At 35.9% G+C, this 26,522-nt stretch overlaps 1 protein-coding gene across 2 annotated transcripts in view; it reads left to right on the top strand.

The window, feature by feature from the left end:
• The window catches only part of stum (stum, mechanosensory transduction mediator homolog), a 38,674-nt gene extending 19,323 nt beyond the window's left edge, over positions 1 to 19,351 (top strand). Inside the window, exons 2-4 of one of the 2 annotated variants that reach the window (XM_006626088.3) lie at positions 11,970 to 12,149; positions 15,107 to 15,115; positions 18,628 to 19,351. In XM_006626088.3, the coding sequence (XP_006626151.1) occupies positions 11,970 to 12,149; positions 15,107 to 15,115; positions 18,628 to 18,662 (224 nt within the window). In that variant the 3' untranslated portion in view covers positions 18,663 to 19,351. The remainder of the gene's footprint in view (positions 1 to 11,969; positions 12,150 to 15,106; positions 15,116 to 18,627) is intronic. The other variant, XM_015352204.2, reaches the window with a different exon arrangement.
• The last annotated feature ends 7,171 nt before the right edge of the window (positions 19,352 to 26,522 follow it).

Genomic DNA, 26,522 nt, shown 5'->3' with positions numbered 1-26,522 from the left:
AAATAGGAAAAGGCATCCATTACAAACTGTTATGTCTTGCTCCATAAATAACTAAAGATCGGATCATCTTTTTTGAGGTGGAACTACATTTGAAACAGTATTTTGTGGTTATCTCTGACTATATTATATTTACAGTAGGAGGTTGAAAGCAAGTTATTGAACGAACGTAGTAAATTCTTATTAGTCACACTGATCACTGACAATAGATTTTGGTCTCCAATAATTAAAACTATGTACTGTTTGATCAGGTGGTTCTGTCCAACCCTAGTGGAGTAGTGCTTAGGGCTTTTTATCATTATTTAGGAATATCACAGATACAAATATGCTGTTATACCATTGAATAAAGTACTTCACCCAAGTCGCTTCAGTTAAAGGTGTGCTGATAGGTACACTGTTGTCTGTTCTCATCAGATTTCAGGAGTTTAACAAGACTGGGTCTGGTCAGTACTGGGGCAGGAAACTAAGCAAAGTCAGGTTACTACTGCAAGTGGTATTTGTAGACCAGTAAGTGGCACTGTATCCACTGGAGCAGGATTTCCAAATCAACACTCCAGTACGGTGACTGGGTACAGTGTAAGCGCCTTCAGTACATATAGAGCAAATGTTGATATCATCAAATGGCACTTTTCAAAAGAATAAAATAGTTAATCCCAGTATTCTGATTAAATTACACTCTGGGTTGGTAAAATCTGGCCTTCTTTTTTATCACTTATCTACCTGATCAACTTTTTAATTTATGTTACATAATTTTAAATGTATTTTTTTTGCTTTCAATATATAAAGCTTTGATATTGCATTCGTTCAGAATAGTTGACTGGACAAGATTAAAAAATAAACCAGAGTATATTGTCTCTAGTAATTAAAACAATGTACTGTTGTCAGATGGTATTGTCTATTCCTAGTGAAGTAGTGTTTAGGGGTCTGTAGCATTATTACAGGCATTTCAAGAAAAATACACATTAAATTAAATGCAAGACATTTTAAGTATTTTTTTTTAATTTATATGAATAGCCACTGCTTTTCTATGCTCATCTCCATCAATGACAATATTAGACTTACAATAGCAACAGCTTCATAAAGAAAGATTTTCATAATTGTATATTAACATAACATCTACAGTAATGCATTTTGCTATAATTTCCATCTATGTTCTCTACATTCATGTGCTATTTCTAAAATCCAAAATGTATCCAACAGTGTTACAGTGTTTGCGATTTTCAAAAAATTGCAAAAGGTAGCATTTAAAAAAAACAAACATTTTGAAACATGCAGTGTGGTATGGTTGACATTGCTTGTCCCCATGTGCACCAATTATTTGAAGCTGAATAAATTGAGTGATTATGTTTCTTAAATTGGTTTTGGGCTGAAAAGGTCAAAGACAGCTACCAGGCTTGCCAGGAGAATTGTTACTACTCTGTGGAAAGAAGAAAACCCTCCCTTTGGTGGGCTGATAGACATCAATACATATTTAATATTTGTGGTCAGACCACAGGCAGCTCAGTATAATAACAAAATTAAAGCAGTAAGGAGTTTTGCTATCAATATAAACTTAGATGCCTTGGGTCAGAGCTGTCAGTGTAGACTAGTCAGGATATCAAAATGACACAAGAAAACAAAGTAATTTCTGGATAAATTCAGAACTACTATTCCAAAACTAACCTATTTGTTTCTGTACCTTATTTTTTAGAATTATGTTGAACTTATTTAATGTTTTTGTCATGATATGGTATATCAAGATCACTTTGATATTAACTAACTATTAAAATATGTGAAGTTCATGTTTAATGCCTTGTAATTAAAAAAGAAAGTTGTTTTTTTTAGCGTGACAAGTAACAGAAGTGTGTTTTGACTCATAAATTAACTTCAAAATGGATTGTATTCACAGACTGCTACTCTCTTTTCCAGTTCTCCAGTTTTTCTCTCTCTTGTTCCCTCTTTTTTGTGGAGTCTGTACGTTTGCATAGGAGCATCCAATTAGCTCAGAGGTGGGCTCATTTGAGGCCCTAGAGTCGCCAGTTGCTATAGATACCAGAACTGTGTAGGTGCTTATCAAAATGCCTGAGTAAAATTGACAGAACATTCATCCCGCTGGCGATTTAAAAACAATAGGGCTGAGTGAACCACCTGACAGCTTTTTGTTACCTCATGCAAGCAGGTTATTTCAAAATCTCAAAAATGTGTTTTAAAGTCTTTCAGTTTCTCAGGTTATCCTGAAAACACTGAGCCATTTATGTCTCAGATATCTCAGATTCAAACAAAAAGAAAAATTAAACTGTACAAAAGGAGTTTTGGCTGAAAATGCATATCTTCAATTCTTAAAAAAGAATTATGGCGGAGACCCCTCCCATAGTCTATAGGAGAGGAATACCACCTCCCTTCCCCTCATGTTTTTGAAAAGCTATTTTTCTTCACCATGAATTAACATTTACTGGTATGACAGTGATACAGCACAAGTTTCTGTTCACCTTTTTAAATTGAGTGTGCAGTAAAGCATTACTGAAGAGGATTTACCTACCACTAAGAGATCAGGAAGCGCTAGCTTGGTCCTCCCATGTTCCAATTATCTGTCTCACATCAATATTATTTTAAGAAATTATAACGTCTTAACTTTTTTCATGCCCACATTTTGGTATTGTAGTAATTACCTTAACATAAAAAAGCCTTTCCTTGTTCACTTTGTTGATTTAACTGATGCCAACACCCATACCTCCATTTGTAATTAACAGCTTTCATTTCTATACTTGCTACTGCCAAAGTATTAGCCATCTGCAGTAAAACTCATCCATTCTCTCACTGGAAGGTTGACTGGAGGAGACGACACAGACTTCCATTCTATTGTCTTCCTTCTCCGGAACAAGAGCCAGATTTCAGTCCTACTAAAAGCTACAGTACATATTCAGAGTGACTTACTAAGACATTTATGTAATAACTATAGTTACAATAACCAAGAGTACAGTATGTACATATGGAGTACAGTATGGCTGCAGATAGGACACATTGGAGATATTAATTAACTGCTGAATTTTTCTTCAGTTTACATAGAAACTGGTTCACATAAGTTCTTAAAAACAGTACTCTTTCCAAATTGTGGGAGTTGGCAGGCTGACCTGTCAGATGTGCACTTCATGACAAATAATGGAAAACTGCCTAAATTATCAGGAAGAATGACAGCCAGATTCAACAAATGTAAAGTTAGCCTTTTAAGTATTTGTTCCTCTGGGGTGAAAGACGCTAAATCAGTACACTGACATGTGACAAAGCTTGATGCCAGGCCTTATGCATGAAAACATGTCAGACCTGGGAGCCCTTGAGTGACAGATGGAGACTGATTCAGGAAGACTGTGAGGAATACTTTCTATTGGAGGAGACATATCTTTATTGTGTAATATTGTGACACAAATCGCCAATCTAAAGCCAACAAAACAGGAAGAGATATTTTAAATAAATACATATAGAGTACAAAGTTTGAAGTCTGATGTATTTATATCCTGGAGAGCAGGTGATTATTGGGAGCTGGAATTTGTGTTTCTTTCCCACCTTCTTTATGAGCTCCATTATGCATTTCAATCAGCATATGCTGTAGTTTGAAGACATCATTAAGCCACATTTCTGTTTCAATAACTTACCTTCTGATATTACCTATTTCAATGCCTTGTGAAATCAGAGGACAAAGCTATCTCCAATTCCGAGAGAGCTTTATTTTGTCAAAAGAGGCTAGAAATTACAAACCTTGAAGAAGACCCCCTTGTGAATTGTTCTTTTATTTTGGGAACAATTAAACTTTTATTATGTGGTTTTAATTTGTGGTCATGTTTTGTGTCAAAGTATGATATAAAGTATACAAATTATTTAAAACAGTAGGGGCCCAGACTGCTCAGATCCATTTATTTCTTTGATTTCTGAACCAGGAAAGAAATAATAAACCATTGCAATATTAATCTGTGGCTTTTGTTAGGTTTTCCGAGCCACTCCAGCAGGAGCTCTCCTTCCAGTTGTAAAAGAACAAAACTGCTGGATAATTAACCTCCTACAAATTCACTGGATATTTAGCAAGACCGCTTTAGAAAATTACTGTAATTAGGCAAGTACTATAGAAGGAGGGTGACAGTTGAAGCATGATGGTCTTTCACCCTCGCAGATCCTGTAATTATTTGTGGAATACTGGATATCATATGCAGCGTGCACATTTTCTCTGTAGTGTTGGACTGGTTTTAATGATGTATGGCAGAGCATTGATCTTACCAGCCTTTAAAATAAGGAAAGACAAAACATGCAAATTTCTTTTGCATTGACGGTATGGCAGCTGCAATTGTTGTTCACTGCTTTGTGTCATAATAAAGACAGCTGCTGCAAAGGGAGCATGAAGGCAGTATCGTATTATAAACTATAATTAATGCATATTAACATCTGACCCAAGGAGGAAAAATTCAATTGAGAGTGGTGAATGAGCTAAACTGGAATTCTAAACTGCCATATTAAATGTGATTGCAACAGATAAAGTTAGACACAGTTGAAGAGATGCGATTTCGGTGACAAGTATGTCTTTTTTCAATATTTTATTCTAGGTTGTTGTAAATTGAATTTCTTTTCAGTTGTGACTGTTGTAATATGAACCTTGTCTATCTTTGACAGGTGCTGTTGAATTTTCACTGTGTGACATGATATAGTACAGAAAATCAAACTGTGAAATGCATAATTAAATGCCAGAAGCAAACATTCTGATAGTGGGTGGCTTGAGATACTCATGTTTTCTTGCCAAATACCTCTCACATTCCCTTGAGTTGTTTTCATAAAAAAATATTATTCTTAGCCCTTTATTCTAGGGTAGGTACAAATTCAAATTAATTTCATGTATTTTACCACAAAAGGCTATAACTAGTGTAAACATGCTTCAGTTTTGTCTTGGAAGCTTTTAAATTTACATTAGCATTGTGTATATGAATAAGCACACTCCGTTAATACAAAAGTTGTGTACATATAGATGAAAGTGTTAGAATTTTTCAGAGGTCCTTCATGTCTCTCTGTGTGTTTGGAGGGCTTTATTTAGAGACCCAGGGGAGATGCTGGGGATGGAGTCTAGCTACATTAAAACACCTTAAGATAAAGCAAAGGCTGTCATAGTTTTCTCCAAGTGCAAAAAGCAACATGCTATACTGAGCTTAAAGGGGGAAGTGTTCAAATTTAATTTTTAAGGTGTTGAATTTGTTTGAGGATTCAAAATGTAGCCCCATGTGTGTTGATTAGCCGTGTACTTAAATATAAGTAATAGTTTTATAAATATAAGCTTTACATGTAATTGTTACTTATAGTTTTGTGTGCACTGTGACTATAATAACAATATAAATCTTTCTGTGTTGTATACAGTAAAGGATTATTATCACAAACTTTGTTTGAATATGTCATTATTTTCATTCAAGCAGGGAATTTCTGGAAACATACCAATAAATGACTAATTTTCTTAACTACCTTACCTGGTTCAGTGGACTCTTACTGTTAATCATCATTCAACGGCCATTTAAGGAATTACTTGTTTTCTCAAATTGCTGTTTTCGGAACAGCAAAAATGCAGTAAGCTCATTTTGGACTTTCATGTATATACTTGCACTGATGATTTAATCGCAATCTCTTATACCACGTTGTTTGATAAAATTACAAAATTACAATGGTGGTGGCTGTAAGTACTGGATGAGGTGTCCTCTCCTACAGTACTGTACGTGTAAAGTGTTTGGGAATCCCGTGGAATGAAAAATTCTATACAAATAAACACTAAATATTAAGGTTAATGAATATCTGCTCCTAGATCTTTCTCGTTCTTTGCTTCTTTTAGTTACTTTTACATTACTGAAATCCAAATTTCCTGCCTACATCTTGTACTATAATTCTGTAATTTTTAATTCAAATCAGTTACCAAATACGGAGCATTTAATTTACGGTATAACAATAATGAATAACAATCATATAATGTACGGTTAATGTTTGATTATGCAAAGGGACAATACTTCTCAATGTTCATAAAGCAAATATTATCTACAGTATGTGCCAATGAACTATTGATGCGAAACTTAAAATGTTGCATTAGTATTGTGTACAGTAAATTCAAAACCCACAAAACCAGTTATTTCCAAGAGAAATAATTTTACACTACATACAAACTACTGACTTACACAACAGTCTGTCTCTCCTTCATAAGTACAGTGTTACAATAGCCATGATTTACTGGGCATATTACTGTGGTTATTTCCATGTAAATGTGTCCTTTTGTAATGGAGCTTGTACTTTATACCCTTCTCAATCAAAAGCCCGCAGCATGTTTTCATTACCTGAATTGAATGCTGCAAGTGAACCACTGGAAAATCTGGGACAGGGCAGCAGATCAGCTGGGAAGGGAGCTGCATGATCTATCACAAGGACAGCTTGAAAGACAAGGGAAAATAAAAACTAAAACATAATGTTAGTCCATTGCACTTTTTCAGATGGAACAGTGTTCTGTGAGGGAAAATGAAAAAAATCAATTTCTTAGACTATGAATTAACAGTCAGTAGTCACAATTTGTAAAAGTTAAAGACCCCAATGCTCATACTGTACAACAAAAAAGTGGTCAAGAGAGAAATGGAAAAAGAACTAAAAAACAACTTAAAATACAAAAGTTAATCTTTTCTTATCTTATTGTCAGTTACTGTAACTTTAACTTCATTGTACATTATATTCACATCACCTCTCACCCTAGGAAGCATGATAAGGCTAAAAACTATTTTTTAGATCAAGAAACTATGATGAAACCTCTATAATAGGTACAAACCATAAAGAATTGAGAGTTATTGCTGCCAAAGTCACTAAAACACCAAAATAAATGTTAGTTTTTGTTTTTTCTTCCTAGTTTTTAACTCATTAATGCATAATGCTTAAAGTGATTTCTTTGGAAGAGGTGAATATTTTTTCTTAGTTTCTGGTGCTTTAAGATTTCTGTGTTGTTACTTCAAGTGTTGTATTGAAACTTTATCAAATTAATTGCTTTTTCCAAAATGACACCTGCCAATTACATTTTTTGTCTGACCAGAAGTAAGGGGAGCACCACCAACTAAAGAGGTAACTGTCAATTAAGAGGTTGTTATGTTTTTGGTGCATTATCAATAAATTGAAACTGCCTTAAATGACTAAATGATATGAATTAGGAAAAGTGGGTTAATTTTACTTTTGAAAAAATAGAGGTGCTCATGTTTTCTGAAAAATTTCAAATGCATTATGGATGTAATACTTTAGTATTTAGTCAGTAAATACTAAGCCTATCAAGAACTAAAGAGTACATTGTTTATGTTATCTACTAGACACATATACAGTATATCTCTTATATAGACAACCAGACTACTTCCCTGAAATGTTGAGACATTACAGATTTTAATTACTCTAAAAGCATTGGCCTTGTCTAAATAAATAAAAGCAAGAGCTAAATGGAATTTATTAACTGAAGTTCCAGAGGGATGAGCTGCACCTTATCATGATCACCACTGAACTAGCTACATAAAATGAACTCAGGCGCCCCCCTTTGCCTTCGCCTCAAGCATCCCTTGCAGCTTTTCCTTGGTTCTCTCAGTCTAAATGGGGTTCAAGCCTCTTCGTCCTATAGCCAGGAGGCCACGCATTAACCAAGCGGGTTGAGGCAAGCTTCTCACCAAGTATACCAAACATTCACAAGCTTTCAGTCCTTGGATGTTGTGGTCTCTAGTGAAGTTGGCACTGCTGTCAGTCAGTGGCGGTTAGGGTTACAAACCACCTGTTTTCCATTGTAACGTCACCAGAAGTGACTTATTCTACCACGAGTTTTATAAACAGTTCTGTAAACTGATGGCTTCGTAAGAACACCTTGCCACATTTTAAAGAGGAATATGTATTCAAAACACAACCAGATTTTGTTGTTGTAATGTGTTTGTTTTACAGTCTTTTTCATAAGATCGCAATAACCTTTAATTTTGGTTCCAGGATTTGTATCTTATTCTGAGGCTCCCCTGGTCTCAACATCACCTTTGAAACTGTCAGAGTTAAAGATATTTCTAATACGTGCCCTGGCTTTGCTCTTCAGCAGTCATCACACCTTGATGAGGCTTACTTGCCCATGGTGACACCAGTTGACCTCAGCAGCTAATAAGTTAACTGGGATAACTCCCACGTATTTTATCAACTAACCGCTAAGTCAGTTGATAAAATATGAGCTGATTAAAAGACATCAACAGAACTTAGTTTTGCAAATGTGCTCTATGGTTGTTAATCATGACATTATGTCAAAGCAATACAGCTTTCAAAGTGCTCCAAATTCTTAAGGTAGAGTAGCGTAGTAGAGTAGTTTATTGGCATATGTACACCTACTTTGGAATTCTTAATTGCGCTTATCTCCCTGGACATACACAGTACAACAGACAACACTACACAATGTAGTTCAGGTGGGTACTACTACACAATGTAGGCAACAGGAACAATAAATATATTGTGGAAAAATAAATATGTAGTAGTGAGACTGAGGAAAAAAAAGGGTAGACTATGTAAAAACTGCAGAGTTCAGATGTGTATTGAGTCTGAGGCCCTTGCCGCTTGCCAGAGGGCAGGGGGGAGAACAGTTTGTGTTCAGGATGGTTGGGATCCTGAATGATGTATCAGGGCTTTATTGCAGCAGCGGTTGGTGTGGATCTCACCAATTGATGGTAAATTCCAACCTATGATGCTCTCTGCCATTTCCACAGCCCTCTGTAGTGCATCTCTGTCATGCATGGTAGTATGGTGGTAGGACACATTCTGTGGTGACACTGATTTATTTTCTTGTATCATTCCACATTTTCTTTGGTGTTTAGTATTTGTGGGGGGTTTTCCTGCCTTTATTGTGTGTGTGATGATTGCCTTTTATTATAGAAGGAATGTTAGAAAATTTTTCCTAAAATATTTGTAATCAATGTGCAGCCTTTGGTCTTTCTAAATTGAAATAGCTTTCAAACACCCACAGGCATCAATTGAAACCAAATGATCTGGAAAAAATAATTTATCGTAAGCCTTGGAGTATACTGTATATAAAGGGCCAATTTAAAGATGTGGGGTATATCTGACTAAGAGAGAACTTTAGGCAAAAAATGCAAGAGGTTGGCTCATAACATCTATACAGTACTGTATGTATAGTTCCCAGTTTAAACATTTGCTGAAATCCAGGGGTTCTCTGTTGCCAGTTGTAGTCTTCTAATTGTAACAACTACTATATAATAATGTTCACACTTGCTGTGTTGTTCAAATCATGCTTCAGAATTTGCTAGACAGATACTACACAGATAATCAAAGCTACAGTCAGTAGCAGGCATTGGGCTTTATAAAATTGTAATTAAAAAGTTTAAAATTAAAAGAGGCTATGTGATCAGTCTACGTATATAGTATATAGTATTTTTTTTTCCATTTTCAACTTTTATAGTATAATTGCAAAGGCAATAAACAAAAGTCTTGACACAAAACCCAGGTTTGTTTAGAAATTCCAGTCAAATTAAGAATTCACCTTTACAACAAATCAAGAAAGTATTAAATAACATTCTGCAAAGAGTGAGAAATAACATGTATGCTATAACTTCTTAATATAACTTCATGTTTTGGCAAAGGTGACAGTCGAATTACTTTAATATCTTTTGCATCAACCTCTTTCCTTTTTGGATTTTGAAACCAGCTGCTGAAATCATTCCAGATATGTTTTGGCTATTCAACATATACTCCTTGTACATGACATAAGATGTTCTCCCTGCAACAATGGCAGGTGTGAAATACACTACACCTTGATTCAAGTCAGTAGTTCCTAACAACAGACTACCTTTTTTCAGAAATAGCTTAACAAACTTTGCAAAATGTTTTTAATGTTCTTTCTGTATTTCCTGCTACAATAAAAGCTTCCACTCATTAAGTCTTCTAGTTTTTTTAACACATTTCTTGATATTTTGTAGCTTTGATATTGTTACAGCAATAGGTGAACAGAGAAGTGTCTTTAAGAATCTACAGTAGATACAATGGGTAACACCTGGCTATACACCGGGTGGAGTGGTAGCTCTGTGCCTGTGGCTGGAAGGTTGCCGGTTCAAATCCTGCAGCCGGCAGAGGAATCCTACTTTGTTGGGCCCCTGAGCAAGGCCCTTAACCCCAACTTCTCCAGAGGTTCTGTACAATGACTGACCCTGCACTCTGACCCCAAGCTTCTCTCTCCCTGTCTGTGTGTCTGTGTCTCATGGAGAGCAAGCTGGGGTATGTGAAAAGATGAATTCCTAATGCAAGAAATTGTACAGGGCTAATAAAGTGATGTTATGTTATGTTATTGCCAACATTTCCAGCTTCAAAGCAAAAAGATGTTTGGCTGAGATGGAGGAGGGTCCAGAGTCGGTGATCAAAGCAATCGTAAAGTGTCTGGGTTAATGATTGTTTATCAACAGTCCAGAAAAAACATAAAAGGATGATAAAGCAGAGTCATGGAAGAGAAAAGTAATTTTTTACTTTATTATTGATCTGGGAAATCTTTGTGCCAAAATTTCAAATTTTGTGCTTAAAAATGTGATGACTACAGTGGTGAAAACAGTGACTTTCTTGTTGCTGTTCTGAAAGGGGCCAAGGCAGATCCAGCAACAAGAAATGTGCCTTGAACCCTTCTGAAAGGGTGATGACCCCTGGTGTAGAGCGTACACTTACAGAGACACAGAGTAGGGTTGAAAAAAGAGCAGAGCTACAGTATTTGAGTGGTTGTGTTAGTGATTAATGAAGATAGTGATGGTGCTAGTGAATATTGACTCGTGAAAGAAAGACTAAGAATCTGATACAATACTCCAGTGCCTGATTAGTGAAAAGCTGAGTGTGTACAACCCTGAGAGAAGAATACAGGAACTTAAGACAATAAAAGACCACTTAAAACATGAAAAAATGAAGGTGACAAGTTGGCAGGCTGCAGTTATCATGATTAATATTCTGCTATTGTTACAGCCAGTAATTTACTGAATGCATTCGATAAGAAATAATGTTGATTGCCCCCATATTATGACAAAAGTATGACGTTCATATTTGTGTTTTCCATTGTAATGTTGTTTTATTCTAAAGTTGGATCTCTGAATTACACCTACCATATCCAGCCATTATCAGAAAGATGCTCATTCTTGGTAAGCAATGAGGTACCCTGGAGTAGTCCCAGAAGTCCTAGAGGGTGAAAGGGTTGTGTTCCAAAAGACAAACACAGAGATCATTTAAAGACGTGAAATTACACAGCCAATATATCTTGGGAAGGCAGTAGGAAGCTGGAGTGCGTGGAAAAAAAACATACGAAAACAGGAAGAATGCCCTTGTACTGAACTGAAGCCAGGAACTCTGAAGCATTAACGCTCACCACCACATACCCCTGTGGGTACATTACATTTAATTTACATACAGTATTTCAGTAGAACAGTTCGAAATTGTGAATGTGCAAATTAGCTGCACCATCAAAAATAGAATGTACATGTAACTAGAAACACCTGACTTTGGATTTAAAGATACAGTCAATTCATGAAATTAATTTACTGTCAGGGTATTGTCTGTGTAATTCATTCATGCCTTCCCTGTGATGCAACTGATGAAGTTGTCACTCTCTTCCTTGTCAACCTGCTGTGCGGTGGTCTCCTGACACATTGTGCCTGTCATGTGTCACCCAGGATGCACTTCAGTGTCCGATGAAGCAAGATATCTCTTCCAAGTAAAGCACTTTGGGTTCTGTTTGGATGCAAACCACTCAACAAATAAAAGAAATGATTATTATTAATATGTTCATATACTTTATGGTATCACTTCACAGCCCTTTCATATTATTGTCTTACCTTGTGTGTTAAAAGAAGCTTGAGGACCTTTAAATGTGGATGATTTCAACTACAGTATAGGCTACAGATGCTGTAGATGAAATGATTTTCTGAAATAATTGGTAATTTCTGTGTCTCTCTGCGCAGGTACCTTTGTGTCAGCATTCACGGTGTTGTGCGGGGCGCGGACGGATTTGCCTGACCGACACGTATGCTGTGTTTTCTGGCTGAACATTGCCGCGGCCTTCATTCAGATTCTTACCGCCATTGTCATGGTGGGATGGATCATGAGTATATTCTGGGGAATGGACATGGTCATTCTGGCGAGTGAGTACACCTTTTTCATGTTTCAGTTCGCTCTTTCCTGTGCAGTTTGGAGCGGGCTTTGTTTCTGATGCCCAGGATTTTCTAGCTTCCTTTCCCTAACAGTCCTAACCTTTCTAAGTTTGGAGAGCCTTCAAATTTTGTTTTTTTTCCATTTGATCCAAAATAGGCTAGGGCAGTCTCCTCACCTGTGTTCTTCTGAACTTTGTCCTTTTTAAAATAATTTTTCAGGTTCGGAGTGGCTGAATTCGGCTGAGTGTGGTATTCTTAATTCAAACAGTTGGCCTAACCATATTCAGTTTTTATTGCTAATGCTGCGTAACCAGAAAAAAGAATGCAACACAGAAAAACGTACACAAATCTTAATTTGTAGTATTCTTGTTTATTCATACATAAATGGGAAAGTTGTGTTTCCTTTAATTGTAATTATTTGTATTATATCATTTTTTTTCTCTGTGGATACATGGAAAGAGGCCGAAGGCATGCGACTGTACAATTTCCTTCATCCTCTGGGTGTTGGTTTCTTCTTCTCTAAACTATCATTTATACATTCACAGACTGTAGGCAAAAATCATCAGGCATGTCCAGGGGACATTTTTAGCAATGACACAGAATAATTAAAAACATCTTCTTAACGGCTAAAGTATGACAATATTTCAGCTACAGTAACCAGAAATAACAAAGTTGTTGCATGTACACCTCTAGTTTAAAAAGGTATGACTGTATTTCCATATACAGTATATTAAAATTCATATCTAAAATGATGATCTTTTCATTAGGAGCTCTGTCCTTAGAAGTCCTGAGACTGAGTCCAAAATGGTTCCTCTTTTTTTTTGCAGGGTTCTGAAAGGTTTCAAATTTTGTATCTGTTTTGTAACAGAGACCCCTTCTGGCTATAAAGATCTGTGGCATATGTTAAAACACTGACACCAAACCTATGCCAGATATCTGGCTCTTAAAATCTGACTTACAACAAAAAGCTGAGATGTATCCAAATGGCAAATTAATGAAACTGTCCTTGCTGGTTGTATTATGCATGTTATGTCTTCTCTTTTGATCTTGACTGTAACTTGTATACCTTATTGTGCTATTTCTTCCTTTCCTAGTGCCAGAATAAGATTTTAAAGACTTCACAAACACAATTCACTTTATGACCTTTTTGCAAAATTATACCTTATCACATATCAACATTTTGTGAATGAAACCCTTAATTTAAATGCATCTACAGCTTAAGTTTTTTAGATAAGTACTTCCTTTTAATTCTGGAATACAAATTAAGTACATAAACTGGAAGTAATTTGTAAAAATACAATATTATTCTAATAAAAAGCTAAAACTTCAAGGACAGACCTAGGTTTTGAGAACTGTAGAGAGAGAACTACAGTTTAACAGCTTTACAACACTCTATCTTGTAGAAGATTTAGTTTAAAGCTTTTAACGTGTGATTCAGTTTTGTTTAAATTATCATACTTTAATGTTTATCAAATAATCAATCAAAGACAAAAATATTTATGTTTCTATAATAAACATGCAGAAATATGTAATTAGGAAGTCTGGTTTAATTTATGGTCGAGAAGCCATTTCTTTTTGTTCATTTCTTTAAAATAATAAATGTGAAGCTCAGTCTTTTACATCATATTGTAAACTTTTCTTTTCCTGAAATCAGGTTCATTAATTGATGTTACCTTAAAGGTATTCTTCTTGATATTTTTGTTCTTATGTACTTTTCCATGAAAAGTGTAAGCCCTGGAAATTTAATAATATGTCAAAAGCTCATGTGATCCAGATCACTGTCTCACAAGTGAAATATGCCAATATAAAATGACCTACAGTACAGTAGTACAGTAACTACAGTACAGTAGTTTGAGTGGAGTGTCCAAAAAAGCATTTATTAAGTGTAAGAAGATTATCATCATTATAATCATCATCATTATAATTGTTAATAATAATGATAATTAATTAATGATAGTATAGTAGGAGTATTTTTTTGCTGTAAAGACGCACAATGAAACATTTAGAACTCTCGCAAATATTTTTGCTTGTGCAGCTTAATTTTCTCTCTGATCATTTAGCCATCCTTACGATTCCCACTTCAATATGTACAGTATCATTTAAACTTAAAGTAATGTGCTTTAGATTTCATTTTGACTGCACCTTGACATGAATTATGTGTACATTTGTTTATTGAATATATCAGACTTTTTATGTAACTTCGGGATTGAACTGCATGAGGTAGGTATTCCTATTATTTCTGTACATTATGCACAGATTGCATCCTCCCGTTTTCGTGGTCTTATCTGCAGCTCTTCAGCTTTTCTCTAGATTCTCCGCCTAGTTTTGTGCCACAGTACTATCCCACTTTTTCCCATACTGTGCTATTTATATCACAAAGTTATACACACTCCCCATCCGGTTTCACTATTCCTTAGTTTTACCATGCATAGACACACATTATCCCTTTTATGGTACTGTATGTTAGTGGTATTTCTGTGGTGTTTCATTTGCTAATCATTCTGCTGCACAAACAAATACTGTAGTAATGATGCTTAGAACATAAGGGCATCAGGACAAGAGGAGGACGCATCTTGCTCTTTTGGTAGTTTAGCAACAAGTGAAGTTGTAAGAACATGAAAAAGAAGGTATTACTGTATCTTGAATGAGGCTTCAGGCACGCCTTTCTCTTCTTAAACATGAGGCAGAGCAGATTTATCTTGAAAAAACATTTAGCTTTCCAGAATAAGTTTTGTATTTGAGAAATATGTTAATTTTAATCACATGTCGCCATACTAACTACAAACAATTACATATTGTACTTTTTTAATGATTGTCATGAGCATTCTGTACTTCTTGGGATACATGGCCTTTGCTACAAATTCCCTTTATGAATCTCTTATATTTCTGTTGCACGGATCCTAATGTATGTACATTTCTTTTTTATGCAACGTCATCAATGGAACAAGTTTCAGAAGGTAGGTATGTCCAGTAACCCCACCCCTGCCTGTACTTACAATTTTAAATCTCTTTACTTACAGTAATATGCATTTATAGCTCAATTAACATTAACATTTTGCATCAGGCTTTGTTTTTATAGTGCTGAGAAAAACTAAACTTTCTAATCTCCCAATGTAATAACTGGAATCACAATTTCATAGCATGATAATCTTGTTTAATCTTAACAGCTGTATTCTAATAAAACTACAAGTGTTTATGTTTACAAGTCCAATTTTTTAAAGATGCAATCATGTATAAAATTGAAAAATAAATTAAAACACCAGTACACGTGTTTAGTTAGCATGTTTAAGATGGTAAATTAATTCAGGTGGTAAAACGAGTGGGAAACCACTAGCCCTGTCCTATATAATGGTCAGACACTTTGTGATTTGGGGTTCACCATAGAGTTCAGCAGAAGCACAAATGCCACAATCAAAAGGTAGTTCAGAGGACATCAGAAAAAAAATAGTTCATGTTTATCAGTCTGGAGAGTGTTAAAACACCATTTCTGGACTTTTAAGGCTGTATCCACCCTCAGACTGCCTACCCAATAGAAAACATTTAAGACTTATATATTTTGCCGAGATCTCTCCAAGAGCTACCCAGAAAAACATTCAGGAAGTCAAAGACATTCAGAGCAACATCTAAGGTTCTATAAGCCTCTCGCACTGTGGCTAATGTGAGTGTTCAGGTCTCAATCGTCAGGAAAAGACTGAATAAAAATAGTTTATGTTGGAGGACAGCCAGGAACAAACCATTGATTTCTACAAAGAAAATTGCTGTCTATCTCACATTCACCAAAAAGTACCTGTGTGATACACAAGAATTGTTCTTTGAACAAACAATTCAAAAGTTTGACTTTTCGACCACAGTGAGAAATGTTGTTTTTAGCAAAAACCAAACACTGCCTTCCAAAAGTAGAACTTCTTCCTGACAGTCAAGCATGGTGGTGGGAGTATAACATGCTGCCTCAGGATCTGGACAGTTTATCATCATCGGCAATGATTTTGGCATCGTATCATCAAGTTCTGGATCATTCGTCAGCTGAAGATGAGCCAAAAGTGAATATTGCAGCAAGACAATGGTCCTAAAGGTACAAACAGATCTACAACAGAATGGCTGAAGAAGAAGACATTTTGTATTTTGGAAGACCCCATTCTAATGTTGCAGCAGGACCTGAAGCAAGCTGTTCATGGAAGGAAACTCTCAAATGTTACAGACCTAAAGCAGTTCTGTAAGCAATAATATAGCCAAATACATAAAAATTGAGTTAAGAGACTGATAAACAGTTACAGGAAATATTTAGTTCAAATCATTGTTGCTTAAGGAAGTATCATTAGGTACTGTACTGTATATTAATGTTCACGTAAAATGCATGTGGATATTTAAAGTTTGTTCAAAACTTTTGTCAGTTAAATAAAACAAATAAACCTTATGTTTTTGTGTTATAAAGTATGTCTAATATCACTTTTATATGACATTCATGTAGATCTAATTATAGTTTAGGATCAAAGTACAGTAAAAGACACAAGCTAGGGACTTCACAAGCTTTTTCTTGGCAATATAGATTATTTTTTAAATTTTCTAAAATAAAAAAAGTTTAATATTTTAGGCTCAATATTATTTTTAAAAGGAAAAACACTACCATTCTGGAGAAAATTAACTTCCATATATACTGTACCTGTACTGTATTTCTGCTATAAACACTGATCCACAGGAAAATAAGTTTATTGAAATGTGTAATTCTTTTCGAAGTGCTAAAAAGGAGTTAATCAACAAATAAAATAATTGAATATGAATGCATTCCACTGATATAAACTGAGTAAGAGAGGTTATAGTGACACTGATTTTTAGTTCAGCTAATATATTTAAATTGAAATTTAATTGTATGTTTACCTACAGTAAATAGTGTATTATTCTGAAAACCCTAAAAAGAACAGAACATACTTTAATAAATTCTACTTATTAATGAATACAACTAAATGCATATGTATTGCATTCTATTATACTGCTGATTTTTTTACTTTTCCTTGAAATTGTGTGTGCAGTTAATTATCTTCCCCAGTTTTCTCATAAACTTTTACATTGATCTACTTTTTCTACTGTGATTAACAGTTTTCATCTATTACCTACACACATTCCACATGCTACATATTATATTTGTTTTCATTGCAAAGACATTTGTTACCACAAGACTAGTAATGACACCACCAAACTCTAAAAAAAGTAAAATGAAACTTTATCTCCACGAAGGCTTGTTGTAGACGTCATAAAAGTGATTATCACTTTTAAAAGTCATAGGTGTTTGATTTTTCTGGGTTTTTTTGTGGAAATGCATTTTGCAGCAGGAAAAGAAATGTCAGTAACTGTATCCATAGGCATTCCATAAATGGTACAAATTAAAAACATACATACTGTACAGTAGTGGAGGATTATATGAAACATGAGCTGTGTGGAAGTATCAATATGGAAGATTTTCAAGTGCAAAATTTTCAGAAAGTAGAAAATGCTTACCACAGATTTCAGTGAAAGTCAAACAGCAGCACCAGACAGAATGATTACTGCATGTTAGATTTGAAATGGAACAGAAAGAAGTGTCAGATTGTCTCCTTTGAGGAAAGCAGAAGTTTGTTGCTATAGGTCTGACAGTTTCCTGGAGTATGGCATAACAATGAAAATATGACTGTGGTTCTGACACTTGCCCTTTGTGGTTTTTAGGTTACAAAGTTATATTTAAAATTACTTGTTTATACATTGAAGTGGTATTAACTATAGGACACAACTACAGTGACTGCAACTAACTCTCCACTGTGGAGCTCGCCTGTCTCAGCCCTTGTTTCCTCCTGGGCAGCGTAGGCAGTGTTGCGGCTATCAGCAGCTGGCACTTCCAAACTGAGAGGCTCTAAAAAGAAGACGAATTGGCTGATTTCAAAACCTCTAAAGGTACAAAAACAGTACAACAGCAACAAAGAATAGTATATTGTTTTTAATTTCTAGAAGTCAACTGTACAAATTTAAAGTTTTAGTCAGGACTGAAGCTCGGCCTGAGTTAGGAGAGATATATTTACAGAAGAGTTGAATACAGTATTTTTTACCAATGCACCATACATTTATATCCCCAGGCCCTGCAGGGGCTGTGATATCACACATCCTATTGGTCTTTGACTCAATTTCACAGTGCCTCTTAACATGTTAAGCTGCACTGCATCACAGAATCATTAAACGCATTTATAACTCCTAGTTTTCCAGTGAGAAGCCCTGGAAGGTGTCTTAAGAAAACGAGTGGTGCATTTTAACCATCAAAAATTGCGTAACTTCAAACGCAACGTAACGTTATCAAACCCATTTTTGTACGTGGCAGCAATTGACTGTTTTGATAACATTGATACAGTAAAGGTAACAACAGCTTAAATAAATTGTAATGACATTCTGTTATAACTCTTGTTGTGCATTTGAATTATAATTTTTATTACTTTTATGCAATTTACAGGTTACAGGGATCAAGGAATTCCTCAGCAACTGTGAAGACAAAGACCACGTTTGAAGTAAGAAAGGAGTCTTCATGTCTTCAGACCAGGGCAGAAGCCAGCAGACGCCTTTAACGCCAAAGTGGTTGCTGTTTTTACAGGACTGGCTGTCCTACATGATCAATGTGGCAACATGAAGTACTCTGACTGAGGAAACCATTCTGGTCCTCTGAAAAGTGATCTCTGAAAAGAAATGTACAAACTGTGCCAGGCACAAGTTTTTGAGTGTTCCCAACTCGTTGGGAGAATTTTGTGTTAGTGCTGGGAGAAAATCATTAACAGTTTTCTTCTAGCATTTACAGCTACTTGGTTAGATTTTGATTAGTTTATTTTACTGGTACAACACAGTATCTGTGTTTAGCTTCCCCAGATTTTATTATTTGATGTTAATCCCCACAAAAGAAAAACAAACTGTCCTTTTATATACAGTATAATGCATGGGCATCTAGTTTTGTGGTAAACAACTCTTTCTATAATCCTTTTCTCAAACTTGTCATGACACACTGTGATTACCTTGTATGACAATTTCTTTTTTAATCATTTTTGCTAGGTGTTTTTGTGAAACATTATTATCATAAACATCATTGTATTGTTGAGTTAATTGTTCTTGAGCCAGTTGCCATAGATACTGTCCACTCACTAAAGGTCTTCATTTGTACTCATGAAATTAAAGAAATGTAATTGGTATTAGAGTGATGATTGCTTTATTTGTGGCTGAAAGTAGACAATGTAGTTATTAATTTAACATATTTTGTTTCAAGTTTGCTATAAGAAAGGCCAATCTAGGAATGGATTCCCTATTGATGATAATTAACACCACATCAATCATTTTTTAGTTTTAATTACTGTATAATGAAATAATACTTTAGTCATGAGCTGTATGCACACAACACTGTCATATAGAGAATGTATTTTTTTACATTCAGCATTATACAAAAAAGGTCTGATAGGTTGCATTTTGGTCAAAGATAAAAGATGGGGAATTAACATCCTAGGGAATATAATTACTGCCATCCCCTTTTTTACTTTTCATTTTCTCCTGATTATACAATCCCCCCCAAAAAAAGATCTGTGTATGGCCATGACATTATTTTGGTCTGGGGGAGTGATTAATGCACATTTAGGAGTCAGTTTGTCACTATTGATGGTAATTTCCCTGCACAATGAAAATTTATATGTGGAGAACATTTTGTACTTTGCCTGTTGCTACTGTACAGTAGCACCAATAACATCATTATTTTTATTATTTGAACACAATAAAGCTGTTCCCACATAGCTCAGTCAAGGTGTTCTGCTTCAGTCTAGGGGCAGAGGCATGCTACAGTAGGACACGCATGCTGAGTTTTATAAAGAAAGCATTTAGGCTATAGGTGTCATTTCGGTTCTCAAGAGACAGCATCAATGTCAAACAGTGCGGTACAAGATGTATTCTTATGAAGTACATACAATTATTTTCTACCTTTAGATAATATTTTCATTAATAATAAAACTTCACACAAGCTCAATCAATTCAGTCACTTAGAGCATATTCACTGATGAGTGCATTTCAAACCACAATAAAAGTCAAATGTATGCAGTACAACTTCCAGTGATATGAAGCGGCCCTATTATATTGTAAACATGAAACTTTATGAATACAGTACATCTCTTTAAATCCAATAGAAATATTGTGATCGACTTAACGTTTTGCCAATAAATTGAAGCTCTGCATGCAGATCATGTTGGATACATTCTGTGGTGAAATATCTGCTGCACAACCTGTGCTTATTCTCTCCTACACCTCATTAAATTAGTATTTACAGTACAGTGACTAGTGAGCAGGAAGGGCCGCATCATGTCACACTTCATGGGAACTCTCGCTCTTGCCTTTGAAAGTAATGTAATACAACATTTTGTGGCAAACCCCTGGTTTTGCCACAAAATGTTGTCTTACAGTACTTTCACAATTCAGTCATTTCAAATACAGTAACGTCACGATTTTGTGCTTAATTTGAAATTTGTCATTTTTTTCTATACTGTCAATGAATTTATTTTGTTATTGAGATTTTATAACCAGTATGAAAAATTGGGACTGCAGTTCCTCTTTAAGCAAAAGTCATATTGTCAAACCTATCAGTAAAATAAACACCATATTTCTATGAATATCCTTCTGAATCCATATGAAATATGTAAATATATAAAAACAGAAGTATCAGTATAATATTAATAAGTATAGCTCAGAGAAAGGAGAAAACAAGGATTTTTCTTTGGAGTGATATCAAAAGTACATGTACTATATATTAAATCATATCCTTGGGAATTAAAAGATCTACTAAATTATTAAGAAAGCAGGTAAAATATAAATACCTGTAATTTTGAAATTATTGGTGTTGTTTCATGCCCCAAAATCTAAGAATTCTTTATATGTGGAAAAATAAAAAACTATCTTAATTATGAACATTTAAATATCAACATTTAGAAATACCTTTTGGAGGCATGAAACAATCCTAATGAAAGGATGTTTTGAATGTCACAAACTAAGACACGGGTTTGAATTAATAAGTATAGTACATTTAACATACTGTACAAGAAAGTGAAGTTGTACAAGGAACTATAGTAGCTAAGAGAACTACAAAATAAACCAGGCTAAGCACAGACGTTTGCATGTTATGTACAAAGGCTTACATAAACAGCAATAAAACGCAGATGGGAATAAAATGACTCAGAGCCAGCTTGTCTGAGCAGTAATAGAAAATGCTGGGCTACTGCTATAAAATAACAGATTCATCAACGTTGTACAGTGAGCAGAGCATTTGTGCCTCTTAAGCAGATTTATTGTTCAGATGCTTCTGGCACGTCTGCACTTGAATTGCCATTTCTGCATCACAGTAACAAAGGGAAAGGGTGATGAACTCAACAGTTTCAAAATGTTGGTCATTTAGCTAAGAATGGATGAATACCATTGCATGAACAGAGAATATTCACACTCTCTTATGACCAGCTAGGCAGCAAAAGTATTTTACTAATCTTTTATGGATTTGTAGTATAGTAGGATCTACGCATTTTAGTTACTGTACCTACTGTATGTGAATAACGGTACTGAATGTAAAAATGATCAATTAATAAATGTCAAGGAACACCACAGGTGATGTTGAGTACCACCTACTGTATCTTTCTTGCTAACTTGCATACTGCCTTTTAGTTATGGTAGTGGCTTTTTTAATGTTAATTTTATGAATGACTTTATTTGTCAGTTATTTCTAAATAGAGCAGGACTTTAGAACATTAGGGTACATTAAATTATGACTGCAGTGTTTTTTGTTTGTGTATCTGCTGTGGTATCAATGTTGCAGTATAATAGTATAACAGGGTAGTTATTAATTCAGGGGTCTGTCATGGACCCATGTCCAAGTATAAACAACACTTGCACATCTCTACTAATAGAACACAAATCTGTAATCTGAAGTGGCGGTGTCTGTCCTATGCATTTCAAACAGAAATCCAGTTATCCGTGGATGCTAATGGGTTGGTACTAAAGCCAATAGAGAAGAGATATAATATATAAGATGCAGCATTACTGAAGGCTAAAAATCTACCTCTTCTAGGGTGAACCTTAGCATAAATGTGATCTTTCTGTCTCAGTTGTGTTGGGTGCCATTCTGAACAACACCCTTTTGTTTGACCTCCATTTTATTATTATTTGTTCTTTTTCTGACACTTTTGTCCCACACAACTTACATTGCCAGTCATTTACAAAACTTGGCATTTTACTGAAGTGATGTGAGTGACGTACTTTGCAACAACAGCTATGTCCCACCCAGGGTGTGAGACTGGTCAGTACCTGGATGGGAGACCTCCTGGGAAAAACTAAGGTTGCTGCTGGAAGAGGTGTTAGTGGGGCCAGCAGGGGGTGCTCACCCTGCGGTCCATGTGGGTCCTAATGCCCCAGTATAGTGACGGGGACACTATACTGTAAACAGGTGCTGTCCTTCAGATGAGACGTAAAACCGAGGTCCTGACTCTGTGGTCATTAAAAATCCCAGGGTGTTTCTCGAAAAGAGTAGGGGTGTAACCACGCCGTACTGGCCAAATTTCCCATTGGCCCTTACCAATCATGGCCTCCTAATAATCCCCATCTGTGAATTGGCTTCATTACTCTGCTCTCCTCCCCACTGATAGCTGATGTGTGGTGAGCGTTCTGGCGCACTATGGCTGCCGTCGCATCATCCAGGTGGATGCTGCACATTGGTGGTGGTGGAGGGGAGTCCCCTTTACCTGTAAAGCGCTTTGAGTGGAGTGTCCAGAAGAAGCGCTATATAAGTGTAAGCAATTATTATTATTATAATAAGACCACTTTGCTGCACTGCTGGCTGGGTCTTACAGCTTTTTATCACTTGAGAATATGAGACGGTGCTTGGATAAGAAAAGTGCAGAGATACTTGCTCATGCCTATATAAGTTCTCATCTTGACTACTGTATTCCCTTATATATGCTCATATAATGCTCAACAGGCATCAGCTGAAAACAATCCCTGTGCTTATGTGTTTGCCTACAGTATGTTGCCTGTATGTCAGGAAAAAAAACAACTGTCATTTTCTACATACAGTACTTACACAACAGACGGTTACTTATTTCATTAAAAGACAAAAATAGTCACTAAAGTTTGAGTTGTCTCATGAAAAAAGACCAAATCAGCATATAACTATTGTACACTAAGCTTAGCACTAGCAAGCATGTACAATACTATAATTCTTGCAGTAAGGAGTTGAGTTGCTCTTTAAACCATCAGTTACACTTTCAAGAGACACATACTATAACTAGTATTAAATGTACTGCATGTAAAATCTAACAGATAAATTGCCATGTTTTTTTAAAGCCATTTCAGATTTTATTGATTTGCCTTTCTTTATACAGGTGACTCCACTTGTGTTCTTTTTGTATCTCTCAAGACCCAGGCTGTACTGCCTCCACCAACATCACAGCAAATCCTAGAGAGGTGACGCCAGGGTGACAGTCTCATCTTACTATGAGAACTCTAAATTACAGAAACATCTGTTACATCTGTTACACACAAATCACAGGCCTTTTCTATATCATGAATATTGTGCTCACCAGGTATAGTACTGTATGTATTGCCCACCTGCTTCATTGCTTGAGTTCAGTTATTTAAATTAAACTGTTGAACCGTGGATGAGAATGAAAATCTCTGCTTTTCTAAACAAAAATATAAAAAGTCACAAATTGTTGAGTCTTGCTTTTAAGATTTTCCTTATCATTCATTGCAAAAGAAAGTTGGTAGTTATAAGGTACACTAAAGCATATATAGTAAACATTTTCTCTTTGGTAATCTTCAGATTACCAACTAGTATGGGATAGCACCATTTGTGAATGTTTTATGTCCCTATGAGTGAATCTTCAATTTGCTAAGTACTACTTTAACACTAGGAATAGCCACCCAATCTGTAGTTCTTGTCATACAGTATGTATTGGGACAGTGGTCTTCTTTTCCTCAGAAGGCAAAACTTAATTGAAAGCACGAATTCTTTCCTAAAGGTTGACAACTGTTTACCTCCAACCCCAGCCTTCAAATTAATCTAGAAAAACAGCAATTTTGTCTCAGTGGGACTTTCTGAATTGTTAAAAAAAACAAACCTCAGCTATTTACAACATCATTTCATTGTGGTGCTCCTGGCAGTGCATGGAGTAATCACTGTGTTTGTATATTCATGTGTTTATAAGATTAGAAGATTATTTTCTGGAAGGTATATTTTCCATCGAAAGAAGGAGAACAGTAAAAGAGCTCAATTAGCTCTGTCCCAGCAGAATGATGGGTTTTTTTTAAAAAAACATTCCCTTTTTCACTTCCTTTGTATTTACTATGCAATCCTAATTTCCTTTACCAGCTCAACTAGGCTCTCTTGCATGGCAATAGTTTGGTATGCAAGTGGGTTTCTACTGTACTGTTTCCCTCCTTTTCCATGTCCTCTGTGTTGCCAGGTTTAATCATTTTCTCCCAACCTTCTGTGAAAGGTGCAATGGGGCACTGGCTTGCGAATTGCAGGGCCCCTATCTAGGTGAACTGTATGTTTTCCTACAGTCCTGACTGGTTCTCTCTAGCTGCTCTCACACAAAAGGTTACACACATTCACTGACTCTTCTTTTCACTGCTGAGTCTACTTGTTGATGGCCTTTCCACCAATATTCAGCTTTTTCATTTGCTTGATTAAATGCTGAATCTTTTGATTTTATATTAGCCAACTCTATTAATTTTAAGCATTTCTGTAAGTGGGGGTTTGGTTCCCTATCTGCCTTTTGAAAACACCTGTATTGACCTTCCCTTCCGGTCTTGGCTGTTTTCTCCACCTGCTTTTCGGTTTTCACGTGCAAACTTCTTGGATTGTTGTTAAAGAACATCCAAGCTATTATTTTAATTATTATTTCAAATAATTAAAAATATTGTAATTCCAACCAATGCCCAAGAAAACACTAATCTTAAGGATAGTGTCCTGCTCAAAACTCTAGCATCACTCATCTATGAGAGTTATCAATCAAATAATGCAAACAGTTACCCCGACATTACCTCATAGGAGATTTCTGCAATTTTTGGATCTCACGTTACAGCTCTTGCGTTTCGTAAATGAAATCAGAGTCTTCGACAAAAATAGACATGGGTGTTTGGAAAAGTTATCATCAGGGCAGAATACATTTTAGCAGTGGTTTCCAATTTGTTGGCCTCTTGCAGTGGCTGGTAAATTAAATGAACATTAATTTATGCCAAACTTCTGAATGTTCCTGTCTCCTGTCGCAAGTGTATACAACAATAATGTATTACCGCATTGCATCAACAAATTAATTATCTTTTCCAGTGCTGGTTAAAGAGAAAAGGTAGTGGAAAACATCTGAACAAATGAGGGACATCTAGTATATTGAAAGCAAGGTCTTCTAGCATGTGGCTCATCCTAGCATGTTTAGGGGTCGCCTAAACTGCAAGTACAACTGGCATGGTTGCAGGAAGAGACCTCAGTGATTTTGCAAGAGAGGTGATGTTGGGTTGCACCAGAAAGAGATTTCAGTGACCAGTACAGCTCAACTTATTAATGTTGTCCAAGGTGATGTCAGAGTGGAAGTCCAAGGAAAAGGCATCATAAGTAATGAGGTAACAGTGGCCAACTCTATGTGCAGGGTATCACAAGTGAGCAACTACTGATCCACTAACTGCTCATTTTTGCTTGAGGTGTGAGAAGCAATTTTTTATCTACAAGGTTCTGTCAAGAACTCCACAGAGTTGAATATCATCATCAGGCTGCACATCTACTAATATGAAATTTCAGTTTAGAAATGTGAAGTTATCAGATGAATCATTCTTCATCATCAACAAAGAGATGAGTGCATGTGTGGTGCCAACCTAAAGACCTGAGTGCTGAGTCTGAGTGCTGGGTTCCAACAGTAAAGGGTTCTAGTGGTTCTGCAATGCTGTGAGGTGCATTTTGCAGCTATGGTCTGGGTGCCCTCATTCCCTTAGAAGGCAAAGCCAACACAAATCACTACTTAGTGGTGCTGAGTGACCATCTTCACCTCATGCTGCAGCATTTCTTTCCTGCTGGGACGGGCATTGAAAGTACCTCCATCTAGCATGGTATCCATACTGTATGTCACGGTCTTGTCAATCCTAGTCAATAATTTATTCGATTTTCTGGAAAGATGCCTGAGACAGCACTTTTCCAGGTGTGAGTTCATTGATTGTCTTGAAAGACGGGTGGCGCATCTGTCCTGAAGAATACAAGACATCAGTAGACCCATACAGCCACGACACATACAGGCCATACTGTCAATAACTGACAGCCCAATGCCCTGTTAACTGACTTGACTCTAGTGTTTC

Source organism: Lepisosteus oculatus, chromosome 2 (assembly GCF_040954835.1).
Source record: "Lepisosteus oculatus isolate fLepOcu1 chromosome 2, fLepOcu1.hap2, whole genome shotgun sequence".
NCBI lineage: Eukaryota > Metazoa > Chordata > Actinopteri > Semionotiformes > Lepisosteidae > Lepisosteus > Lepisosteus oculatus.
Note: the sequence above shows the minus strand (reverse complement) of the source record. Positions and strands in the feature narration are given on the sequence as shown.